This window comes from Canis lupus, chromosome 38 (genome assembly GCF_003254725.2).
Source record: "Canis lupus dingo isolate Sandy chromosome 38, ASM325472v2, whole genome shotgun sequence".
Lineage (NCBI taxonomy): Eukaryota > Metazoa > Chordata > Mammalia > Carnivora > Canidae > Canis > Canis lupus.
The window spans coordinates 15,486,616-15,499,538 of NC_064280.1; the positions used below are offsets into that span (position 1 = coordinate 15,486,616).

A 12,923-nucleotide genomic window follows, 5' to 3' on the forward strand; every position below is an offset into this window, starting at 1 on the left:
ATGTTCTGTCCAACCCTGCAGATTTGTACTCTTTCCTTTTCTCCCCACCCACTCCTAGGGGCCAGTGTTGAAGATTATGTTGACCTCCACTTGGATTCCGACAATGGGAAGCCTCATCAGAAGATCAAAGACAGAAGGGAAATTGAAGGCAGGATACCTATTTTCTGTGACATTTGAGCAAAAGCCAACCTGCTCTTAAGATGCTGATTCTACTCATCATCTCCAAGTTCTGGAACCACACCAGGCCCTCACCTCGTCTGGCAAGGAGTGGTTAACAGTGGGCTGCTAAGAAGCCCTGACATGCTGTACTATCCTTTATGGTTCTCCCACACCACATCTTTCTAAATAGTTTCTCTATAAATAAAATGTGTTTCAATTGTCCTATTTCAAGGGTGCCATCTGTCTTCTATTAGGATCCTGATAAAAATGTGTATTTAGCAAAACTGATTGAAAGGCTCTTTCTGATTAATTAGAAAAGGGCTATAATATAGCTGGTATGATATTATCCTATTTGTGAAAACCCATTACCATATAACCATATCTATATTATACATGCATTTCACACACAAGTCTGTAAGATGTTTACCAAATACCAAAATGCCAATGGTATTTCTGAATGGTAGGGTTAAGGGGATATTGTTTCTTTTTCTCTTTATATATTTATGTGTATTTGAATTTTTTTAACAAGCATATATTGATAAACAGAAAAAACAATTTTTAAAAAATATTTCCTTCTCTACCCCCCATTTCTACTACCTTAATTCAGAAACTGATTGCTTCTTACCAAGATAATTACAACTTCCTTACTGTGTCTAGTTTCTAGTCTTGACCTCTACAGTATAACCTCTAAAAAACTTCCACAAAAGTGATTTTTCTAACAGGCTAAGTGATAATACCATCCTCTTGTTCAGAATTCTTCAATGGCTCTCAATGTTGCTAGAAGAAAAATCTAAGTTCCTCCACATAGTATATAGGCCCTTCAAACTCTGATTCCTATTTACATGTGTGCTAGCTGGTTGTCCTTAGTACCCATTAGTTTTACAGCAGGTGATGCACTTCCACCCCCAAGCCCACGGACACATGTTGGCTCAAATGCCACCTCTGTGCTCGTTCTCCTGATCAAGTTCTTTTTTTTTTTAACCAGTCAACTTTTATTGGATATTAATTGTGAATTAAGCAATGGAAGGATTCAAGGATGCCAGGCAAAAGTCATGGTCAGGAATGCCAAATGTGCCTCCACACTGGGCCCTCTTCAGTGGTACTTGTGTAGCCGTTCATGTTTGAGCTCCTTGTAAGAACCACAGTAGGTGAAAAGCACATAAGCAGCCAGCACCATAGAAATCCCAGCAATGCCCCCTTTCTTCACATTGATATACTTGTTGTAATACCGGTAGTAACCTCTTTGAAATGCTCCAGCAATGCCCTTAGGGGTGAAATCCCGCATCAGTATCCAGCCTGGCAGCTCTCCTAGTTTCACCTCCATGAGCTTCTTTTCCTTCACTGGTATGGGCGATGCCATCTTGGAGTCCTGGGTGTCCGCTCTGCCTCCTGATCAAGTTCTACTCTTTCTTCCGATTTCAGACTGAAGTCAGCCTCCTGGTTCCCTACATCGCTCAGTGTTAGGGGCTTCTCCTCTGCTCTCACTCCAGCTAGTCCACTTGTTGACTACTGCTATAGTACTGCAATTATTTTCACATATGTCTTCCAACTAAACTCGCACTTCCTTGATGAGACCATGTCTTTTCCTTTCTACATTCCCAATCCCCAACAGAGTGAGTCTTCAAAGATGCTTACAAGGAGAGATACATTTTTATCTATATTCTGCTGGTCTAAAAGTTACATTTTTTTTTTAAAGATTTTATTTATTTGACAGAGAGAGAGAGCACACAAGCAGGGAAAGCACAGAAAGAGGGAGAAGCAGGCTCCCCACTAAGCAGGGTGCCTGATGTGGGGTTCTATCCCAGGACCCCAGGATCATGACCTGAGCAGAAGGCAGAAGCTTAACTGACTGAGCCACCCAGGCATCCTAAAAGGTTATATTTTTAGAAGATTGAGCTATATGGTAATTAATTACATGGATTAAACATATCTGCAAAAAAAAATTAAGTCAAATAATGAAAGACTTAAAACTGTTCAATATTGCTGCTGAAGACATAATTATTAAAACTGTTACCACTTCTTAAACACATACACCTATGATAATCCGTAAGTCTGGAGTAACTTCCAAGTATCTCACTACAAGTGATGCATTTTTCTTTTCACATAAGAATAAATGTACATTTCTAACAAATGAGACACACTGATTAAAAAGTAGAAGTAGTAAATTCCATAAAAATGTGAACTAGTAATGCTTACCTATGCTAGCATGATCAATAATAGTGTCAATATCTTGGAGACCCCATTTCTTATAAGCTAATGGTGGGGGTTGAATATTCTCATTGCCCGATGCTGCAGCTGTTAAAGAAAAAAAAATCAAACTTAACTATAATGAAGTTTTATAAAAAGCCATTACAACTGTAATAACTTCATTTTTCACTCTAAAATTTAAATGAAAAAATAAATAAAATTTAAATGATAATAGTGAGGCAAGACAATATAAACAAGGCTAAAGTGAACTTTATTCATGCCAAGACAATACATGAAAAATGCAAATATTTTTTTTTATTTTTTTTATTTTTTTATTTTTTGAAAAATGCAAATATTAAGGGTGAGTTGACCGCCACAAAGATTTTGGAACATTCGTGTAATTAGAGAAGGCTGTTAAAAACCCTAGACTATTACTAAAATTTAAGGTGAATTCAAACTGAAATTGGTGACAAATAAGCAATTTCTTCCCCTTGAGAAAGACAGTGGATAAAATCTGGGAATAGCTACCAGTGCCTTAACTTGGGAAAAACTAAAAACCTGATGATATGCATGGCAGGAGTGCATATATATAGCAAGGTCTCTAAGGCAAGTAACCAAGGCCAGCCTTGATAGAAAGGTATGTTAACAGCAAAAGTATCACCAGAAAGAATTAATAAAAGGCCCCTCACTGTCCAGTATTTCTTCCTAGTGAGTAATGAAAGAAAAAGCAATATTACACCTCTTGCCAAAGATTCAGGCACAAGATCCTATTTATCAGCAAATTTACTGTTTATTTGCACACAACAACTTCTTGGCTATGCAATCAGAATTCTTTTTAGAGCAACTTATGATAAGAGGGCACTAAATGGCTTACTTACTTCCAAGGAGACAAAATGGCTTTATGGTCTTAAACATAAAAGTAAACAGGAATTCAAAAATAATAAAAATTAAATGGCTGACAATACCAATAATAATCATCTATTTCTAGTTTATTTCATTGACTGAATTCTTACTTGCAGAAAACTATCAGTCTCTTTAGGCAATATATTAGCAGTAACTACTTTAAATGACCTCAAGATAATGATGCTTATTGCGGCTAAATTTAAATAATTTAAAAGATTATGAAAGTTAGTATAAAAATTCAAACAAGTTCTGACCTAGTAGAAAAGCATATACTATTAAAAACCCACATAACCCAAACTTCAGGATTTTACCAATCACATCAATCTGCAAACTAAACAAATTCTGTCTTAGGGCCATTAAGGCCCCTCTACCAAACCCAGAAGAAAAGGAGGAAGTCTGCACTAGCACTGCTATTTTCACTGGGTTTAATTAAGGCTTTTCTAAAATCGGGATCTTGATAATGTGTTCTTCTCTGGCAGCATTTTTGCTTCTTTGTGGTACATAAAATACTAGTGTGTCTCCAAATAATGGCATCTTGAATTTGAAGAAATACAACTCCATTCTGTGTCTTCTTTCAAAGAATGTAAACTCTGAGTAGTAAGAGTGAGAACTCTTCATTATCTCTGTACTTTTTACCCCTCAGTCTAGAAATAATGTAGTTGCCCACACACACATTGTTCAGGCCTCTAACTAGTCCATTCAGAAGCATTCCAGGTTAGCAAACAAAGCTGGTGTTGACTCCCTGTTGAGTCCTGCCTACCAGAAAGAAAACCTTCCCCTGCACAAAGTGGTACCCTTCAACTTCATGAGGATGAAAGCAATGCAGAATCACAGGATTCTAGTAGACCAGCCCGAGAGCTGCTGATCTAGTGAGAAATTTGATTCCATGGGTAGACGCAATGCAATCCCTCACCCCAATACGTAGAAAGTGTAGATTTTCAGTCCTTGCCTTTACTTACTCATCAATCTATCCAACAGTACACTCCCATTTCTACAGTAGCAGGAAGTTTTTTCCATAAATCTAGTACAGAGGTCTTTTTTAATGTAGAGCACATGTTTAATTCTCTAAGTAGGTTAAATTAAGTAAGATGTTAGAAGTTAGATACATCTCATCAAACAATTACCTTTTGCTACCTGATTCCGACAAGCACGAAGAGATTGAAAAAGGCTAAATCCATCAATAGTCACAATGGCAGCCGGATATAAGATACTCAACTCTTCATTCTATTCAAGAAATAAGAAAGAAGAAACTATTACGTTTTCATCATTCCCAAATAACCTTACCTACTTTTGTATTAGAGGTGAATGTCAAGATTAATGAAAAATAGAAGATGTTGTGAAAATATTAATGAAAAATAGAAATAACTGTCAATCACTCAGCATATAAAACATTACCAAACAGAGAAAAAGTAAAAATAAATGCAAAACTAATTTCAGGATGCCTTTTGGCTAAGCACTTAAAATTCTTCTCAAACATGAACCTTCTTTTTTTTTTTTTTTTTTAAAGATTTATTTATTTATTTATTCATGAGAGACACACACACAGAGAGAGATAGAAGCAGAGACATAGGCAGAAGGAGAAGCAGGCTTCAATGCAGGAAGCCCGATGTGGGACTCGATCCCGGAACTCCGGGATCATGTTCTGATCCAGAGGCAGACACTAACCGCTGAGCCACACAGGCATCCCAAACATGAGCCTTCTTACACATGACATATAATGCTTTCAGGACAGGTGGTGAGATTAACAAAAAAGTACAAGTTTCATAAAAATTAAATATACTCATTGTGCAAATACAAACAATATATTAAAGTATATAGTAGAATGTGTTATTACTCAATGTGTCAATGATATTTTTCCATTTAAGTGAGCAATCATTTTTTGTTGTGGCTATGCAGCACTGCATCATATATTCCAAAACACAGTGAACCAGTGATAGACATTTAGTTTGGGAGACAAAGCAGATCAAACCACTCTCCTAAGCCCCTCCCATAGCTTCTAACTGCACTTACAATAAAGTCTGGCCTCTTTATCCAGGCCTGCAAGATGGGGCACCCATCTCTAACGCCATCTCACCTCTCCCTCCCTTGCGCCTTGAATGAACAAAGGCCATCATCACCTCAGAGCTCTGAACGTGCCTAGACCTTACCTCCCAGATCATCACCGGCCTAACTCTTCTGATTATTCAGTTCTCAGCTCAAATATAGTTCTATACAGAGGCTGCTCGCAAGCCTCTAACTCAGACAGCACTTCCATCCTTCTGCCTCATTACTATCTCATCCACACGATTACTTCCTTCCTATTATCTATTAGACACTGGAACCATCTAGTATCTCTAGTTGTCTATTTCTGGTTTCCACCCCCCACCCCCCATGAAAGGAGAAATCCCTGGGTGTCTGGTTCCCCAAGGAATTCTCTGTGGTTGGAACTGGGCTGGGCACATAATAGGCAGTAACTAAATATTTATGAATGAATTAATACATTTTCATTATTATAAATATCACTGCAATAAACATTTTCCTGTGCATATCTTCTCACACTGCTGTAAATTTCTTCAACTGGGTCTCTGGGTCAGAATGTTCTCAATTTTCACCCATATTATTAACTGCCCTCAAGAAAGTACCTGCCAGTTTACACTTCCACCAACAATATACAAGAGTGCTTGCTTCTCCATATTGTCATTAACAGTTTCATTGTCAATATGAAAGGTGAAAAACTATCCAAATGTAGTTGCTGCTAGTTCTTAGGTTATTATTTACATTCAAAATTTTTTCATATTCTTTTTGACCAATTATATATCTTCTTGTAAGAACTGCCTTACCCTTTTTCCTACTAGACCAATAGGCTGTTTCTGTTTTTAAAAGAGATTTGTGGGCCAGAAGGAATAGGAGCCAGGGGAAAGGAGCTGGCATGGGTGCTGACATAACAGGGTCACAAAGCTAAGCTTGTATGGCCCAGTGACCGTGACAGCAAGGAGAGAGCCTCCTTATTGGTTTGGAGGAGCTAATCACCAGCAAGTCAATTATCTCCAAAACCAGACAGTCCTCCTGAAGAATGAAGATACTAATACAGACACCAATGGTCCAAAAGCTGTAAAAATTATGCTAGATGATGGAGATGTTTGTGCAGAAGACACAGGAGTTTCTCTGACATTCCAGACACATTCCATTTGGAATCTTCTCGTGCAATGCCCTGCTGTCACTTCTACTATACTCAATGCCCCCAGAATTGAATCAGAAGAAATCTGCTCTGTGTTCTTTCAGATTTGGAAGTATAATGAAGAAGATGCAAATATATACTTTTGATATATAAACTTATGCATCAGATCAAAAGAGGCATATGTAGAATAGAGTAAAAACAAAGACTTCTGTCTTCATGTTCAGTAAAAATTATTTTTCAACTAATACATTTTCTTGACTCATGAACGAGTATTTAAATGTGATCTTTTCCCACTAGCTTTAAAAAAAGAAAAAAAAAAGAGTAGTATAGACATAACTAAGCTTATAGGGTTTAAAGAACCTTCACTATCCAGAGAATTAATAGAAAACAGCTCTTGAGAAGTATCTTCAATGAACAGATTATCTTCTTAGATTTCCAAGAGCTCCTTCTTCATTTCCTTCAGTGGTTTTATTTCTCCTATCTTCTGATGGTGATTATTATTAAGATTTAAGTTTTCAGTCTTCAAGTTTTATTTTCCTATATCCTTTACTTGGGAGAACTTCTTCATTATCTAGGACTTCAACCATCTTCCTCAATCTAGTCTTTGTGCCTGTGTAGGAATTCTGTATCATTACAGCCATACTGGTACTTTCTTTTTATTTCCTACCATCACCTCAAATTCAACATGTCCAAAACCAAATTTAACAACCCTAATTCACTGCCAAAGCAGTTCTCTCTTCCAACTTCGGAAGTGTCAGTGGCACTCCTTGGCATGGGTATCTTAAAGAGTCAACTCACCTTCCTCATCACTATTCCACATCTCTATACAATAACCAATCCTGTCAACTGTTCCTGTAAAATGATTTTTGGACTGGCCCTCTCTCTTTCTTCACACAGCCATTATAGAGTCTGGTCCCAACACTGCATGTCTGATATAGATAACTTCAAAAAAATCAGATAATTAGCCTCCTTGATTCCAGACTCTCAAAACTCCAATTTCTCCTGAAGAAAGAGTCCTTCAATATCCCTTTGATACATCACTTCCTTCTCATAAATCTTTAGTTGCTCAGCTCATCTCCTGAATCAATTCTGATTTTTTACTCAGTTTTTAAATTTATGGAAATGTAGCCACTCTGCCTATTCAACAGTTTCTCACTACTTACTGACCTAAGTTTCTCTGTTGTTTCATACACAGTCCTACATTTGAATCCCCTTTTATATTTCTCCTAGTTACCTAAAATACTTTCGCCTCTTTTCCTATCAACTAATTAGATTCTATAACCATTATTGGCAGCTTAATTTAAATCTCACCTCCTCAATGAAAGTTTCTTTTACTGTCCTCATTCTAATTGAGCTCTTCTTTCTCCAAACTTACTCAGAATCTATTTCAGGCCATGTAAAATAGCAATTTACTAGGTATTGCTCTGTATTACTGATTAATGCACTCAAAGGTATTAATAGGAATTAGTCTAGTCTCTCTTACTAGATTAAGTTTCTTCTACAGCTCCAGTCCCCATAGCTCCAGGCCATCTCTCATACAATTTAAGTCCACATAGGTACTCAACACATGCATCTGTTTACCTGAAACCTTTTGGAAACAGGACAGCAAAAAGAAAGAAGGCATATATTTACATAGATTTGATGGTATATACTGTGAGCCAAATAAGAGCATATTAGTTTACATGGCTCCACAATTATTATTATTATTTTTTGACTGTGAGACTATGAAACTCTCACAGAGCACTTGCAAAGTGAAAGCCGTACATTTGGAGAGCCTTAGATACAAAACTGTATGTATCATCTTCCACCCAAATCTTCAGTGAATCAATTTTCCACTATCAACAAAAACTTCACCCCCTTTCTGAGAAACAGATAAATACAATGTAGTAGTAGTATTAAAAATAGAGTCAGAATTTTTTTCTTTTTTGTGTATAATTCTGACACCTAAATCCAAATAAAAAAACATATACCACATTTGTGCCTTAAGTTACTATCAAATTCCAAAAATAAGAAACTCTTTTGGGCTTCTGACTAAAGTGTTTTATTGTACTGTAGAACAAAATGTATGATATTTCATTAAATAAGTAAAAGCAAGCCTGGGATTCTTTACTCAGTTATAAACAGGTTATATCTCCGGAATATGACAACACAGCTAACTAACTATGCCCCAAGACAAAGACAGCTTTAAGTTTCCCAATAAAGAGAGAAAACACTACCTCAAAGTAAAGCCACTATTACTCGGAACACAATCTTTTACACTACCTGTTCGGTCACGCCAGGATGTCGTGGGATTTCATAGGTTCTGCACTTCAACTGTAGCACCAGCTCTTCATTCAAAAGTTGTGCAAGCAAGAGCACACCATTCTAGGGAGGGAGCACAGAGAAGAGCCTTGCTTGTTTTCTTATTTCTTACCAAAAGACCGGAACAAGCATGGCCAGGTAAAGACTGTCATTTCCCAACAGTTTTCCATGGATATTAGGTACTCTCTCTCAGAAGAATACAGCTCCTTTTCTCTAGAGCTTCTACCAGAACTTTCCACCACAACCTTTCCCCGTCCCTGCTTCCACCCCCATGAAGCAGCAACTACGCATTCCCAAGCACCAGGTAATGTAATGAGTCAGGAACAAGTATAATAGGGATGCATAACTAGATATTCCAGTCAAGTGGTGTTCTCTACTGTACAACACTCACCTCAGTGTAGAAGCGTACATAACCTGAAGTAAAGCCCACCACAATGCAGGTCCAGTCAGGACGCCCTGTGGAACTCCTGTTACAAACAAAATTTATGATTTTAATAGCTCATAAATCAAAGCAAAGCAAACAAATAACTTATTTATCCTTACCTCTTTTGGCTTGCTAGTGGGATACATAGAGCACTGGTTACACATTCTCTAAAAAGAAAAGCAGAATTATATGCTTATTTAATGAATTTATCAATTACTTTTATTTCCCTATAATTTAATGTTAAAGGGCAACCAGTGGAACATGAGCTCTGTGGACCAGTTTTATTCAGTGCATAAGTAAAAATATGGTGAAACTCTACTGTAAGTAGAATCATGAAAATCATTTACATAAGAGTGCCTGGGTGGTTCAGTGGCTGAGTGTCTGCCTTGGGCTCAGGGCATGATCCCAGGGTCCTGGGATCGAGTGCTGCATCAGACTCCCCACAGGGAGCCTGCTTCTCCCTCTGCCTGTGTCTGCCTCTCTCCGTGTGTCTCTCATGAATAAATAAATACAATCTCAAAAAAAAAAAAAAAATGCCTGAATGGCTGGGTTGGTTCAGCATCCAACTTTTGATTTCGGCTCAGGTCATAATCTCAAGGTCATGAGACTGAGCCCCATATTGGGCTCTGCAGTGAGCATGGAGCCTGCCTAAGATTCTCTTTCTCCCTCTGCCCCTCTTTCCCCCTCGCTCATGGTGTGTGCTCTCTCTCTTTCTTAAAAAGAAAAAATATCATTCACATAAAAGGTAAAGTCACATTCTCCTGAGGGCAATAAAAAACAGTATTTTTCACTCTGTATTGTCATAAAAAGCATAAAAGAAAGCAAAACTTTACTGTACACAACTGATTATATACAAAACTGAGAAACAGCAAATCATCACGAGCAGTCATTTCCTACCCCCCTCTCCTCTCCATCAGCAAAGCACTGGCAGAGCGTGGGAGGAATGTCAGTCACATTACAGGCAAACCATATTCCTATAAGTACATTATTCTAAGGATGAACTGCATTTTAACTAGTTGGCTTCTTCCTTGATATTTTGCAGAAATTGCCCCCAGACAACCCATTTCTCAGCACATGCTCCACTGGATGTTACATAAAAGATTCTCTTTGTGACATGTGGACTTGAAAAATCTGTCAGGAGCTCAGAGACTAAGCCTCAAAATTAAAATGACTCCTACTAAAAAAAATAAAAAAATAAAAAAAATAAAAAATAAAAAAAAAAATAAAATGACTCCTACTGACTGACTTTAATTTAACCTGTCAACCCTCAGGACCCATCACCAGCTTATTCAAGAAACTATAAACACTCCTGCCCCATACATTATGTTAGGCAACCACTGAAGAAAATTTATCTTTTGTTTGTTGTCTTTAAAGTAATTGAACCATTGTGTTTGCTTTGCATCTCTGACATAAATGTCGTCAAAATGCTAGACTAAATGACTTAAGGAGAAATACTATCATTTGTTTTGATAAGAGTAGAAAACATTCCAATGAATATCTACAATGTGCCAAGCATTATTGGTTTGGGCTTCCCCGTGGGCTTCCCCGTGGTTGTCTTTTATCTAAACCCAAAGTCTAAAAGATCTTACTCATTCTCATCAGGCAGCTTTCAGCCATACACCTTAAAGTGAAAACAGTTTTTGGCTCCAGGATCCAGGGTAGCAGCTCCACCATATAATCACACCAGAGAACTGCCTTCCTGGGTCCTTAAGAACCTGAATTGACTATCTTGCCTTTCTCAAGTATTTATGAGTTTTAAGAATTAATGGAGTACTGTCCCCTTTAAGTACAAGGCCAATGCCACCAAAGCAGAGAAAATAATGACTGCCTTTGACTTTTTGGTGAAATAAAATTAGTGATGAACACAGGAAATGGCAAAATGTAGAAAGTAAGGGATTCTGAATTCTTCTTTAAATCTCCCCTGCAAATAGGAGTTTAAAAAAAAAAAAGTAATCACATAACTTAAATTTGCTGACCAAATCATGCTCTACAACCTCTAGTTTGGGTTGAATATACATTCACTACATATCCCAGTGGTGAAACTTCTTAGAGATCAAACAATTTCACATACACGTTTAAAGCACAGGGAAACAAAAAATTAACTAGTACCTACCCTTCTTCGACATTTAAAGAACCACTCCAGCCAACAGCAAATTGCATTTCTTCCTTTCCTTTATCACTGTACTTCCATTTTGCTGAAAAAATTATCATATAAAATCACTTTACAGTATACTAAAACAATGATTTATGAATTTCATGGTTTCTCTTTAGAATGAGTACAGAATGTAATTGTTCTATATTAATGGGCTTGGGTCTCTTTATAGACCAACATTGAAGAGATTTTAAAAGATTTTTATAAAACTCAACCCAGGCTACTCTCCTTTATTCTCTCCTTCCTCCAATTAAATTCATCTAATGTCCTAGTTCTTGCAGAACAGAGTTATTAATTCTTATGTAGCACCCCATCTGTTGTACTTATAAAATGACTTTCATCTTTACTTTTTTATTAGATTTATGCTATAGGAGGATAAATTTGGTTTTAAGACCGTTCCACAGCCATTTACTAGATGATCTGATTTTGATGAGGTTTTTCATCTCATATGTAAATCTTAATTTTAATCTTCAATGGAAATTATGAACTGAAAATGTATGCCTCAAATAAGAAACTAGAGTCCTATGAGTTTTCAAGTCATGGTTGAAAATCACTTCATTCATATTAGTACTAAAAAGGGGTCAGCAGCCTTTTCAGCTCTGACTGCCCCTTGCAAGAACTGGGCAATGCTTGCTTAGGTCTCTGAAGTGCAACAGACCCACAGCTAAAGTATCTGAGCCAAGAAAGAAAAAGAGAGGAACAATCAACCAAAAGAAGAAAAGAAAGTGAGAAACACACACAAATAAAAAGTGCTTTACAAAACAGGAATCACACTATAGAATGCCACCATACAATCCATACAACATAAGTAACATGATTTCTTTCTACTTAATCCATTTCTGTCCTACTCTATGCATTAAAATAAAGTACACTGAAAAGAATAAGAGTACTTACGCACTAGAAAGACTGCTTTTTGCCCTCGAGCTATAACCATAAGATCATTGGTTGGAGATAGGGATAAAACACAATCTTGCAGCCAGGAAGTTTTTTGTGTTTTGCAACTATTTCCTTCTTCTTCCTGCGGGTAAAACTTCAATTATTCAATAATAATTGAATATTATATTCAAAATATTACACTCAAATATATTTGAGTGTATTCAAATATATCCAGAGTATTGCATCTCAGTCTATCTGCCTTGAGGGACGAGGGGGAACAACATCTTCCCATTTCTTTTTAAAAGTCTCAGTAAGATTCCTTATCAAAACATGTCACAGATGACCAAGAAAGAAAATAGCCACTACAAACTAATCTCAGTTTTAAATATTAATGCAAGAAATTTTAACACGAGCACATATTGACTAGTAAGACATTAAATTCAGTGAATAATCTAAATTCAGAGAGACAGCTAAATTATCTGCAGCTACACAGCAAAAATTATCTAATGCTTATGGCTGTAGAATCAATAAAAATATGTGATAAATGTGATACTTTCTCCTGAAAGTTTTTCATTTGAACTGAAAGGTGTTTTCATTTTTAATTGAAAAACGATTTATAAAATAATTAGAGGAAAATCTTCATGGTTAAGAATTCAAGAGATCTAAAAAGGTCTTTGAAAAGTCTCTCTCATACTCTTAATACTCTAGCCTCCTAGTTGTTCATTCTAGAGACAACCAGTGTGATCAGTATGTTTTTCTAGTGA

At 36.8% G+C, this 12,923-nt stretch overlaps 2 protein-coding genes across 5 annotated transcripts in view; both read right to left on the reverse strand.

The window, feature by feature from the left end:
- The window catches only part of RAB3GAP2 (RAB3 GTPase activating non-catalytic protein subunit 2), a 100,019-nt gene that overhangs the window by 51,898 nt on the left and 35,198 nt on the right, over positions 1 to 12,923 (reverse strand). For all 4 annotated transcript variants that reach the window (XR_007409199.1, XM_049106995.1, XM_025420972.3 and 1 more), the window contains exons 3-9: positions 12,178 to 12,301; positions 11,245 to 11,326; positions 9,251 to 9,298; positions 9,099 to 9,174; positions 8,669 to 8,770; positions 4,374 to 4,473; positions 2,356 to 2,454 (exon numbers count right to left, since the gene is read on the reverse strand). Coding sequence is in view for 3 of the 4 variants with exons in the window: in XM_049106995.1 (XP_048962952.1) it covers positions 2,356 to 2,454; positions 4,374 to 4,473; positions 8,669 to 8,770; positions 9,099 to 9,174; positions 9,251 to 9,298; positions 11,245 to 11,326; positions 12,178 to 12,301 (631 nt within the window). In the remaining variant the exon portion in view is untranslated. The remainder of the gene's footprint in view (positions 1 to 2,355; positions 2,455 to 4,373; positions 4,474 to 8,668; positions 8,771 to 9,098; positions 9,175 to 9,250; positions 9,299 to 11,244; positions 11,327 to 12,177; positions 12,302 to 12,923) is intronic.
- Positions 1,125 to 1,563, reverse strand: LOC112643122 (ATP synthase subunit f, mitochondrial-like). The gene has a single exon (XM_035711214.2). The coding sequence runs from the start codon at positions 1,517 to 1,519 to the stop codon at positions 1,253 to 1,255; it is 267 nt and encodes an 88-aa protein (XP_035567107.1). The 5' UTR covers positions 1,520 to 1,563; the 3' UTR covers positions 1,125 to 1,252.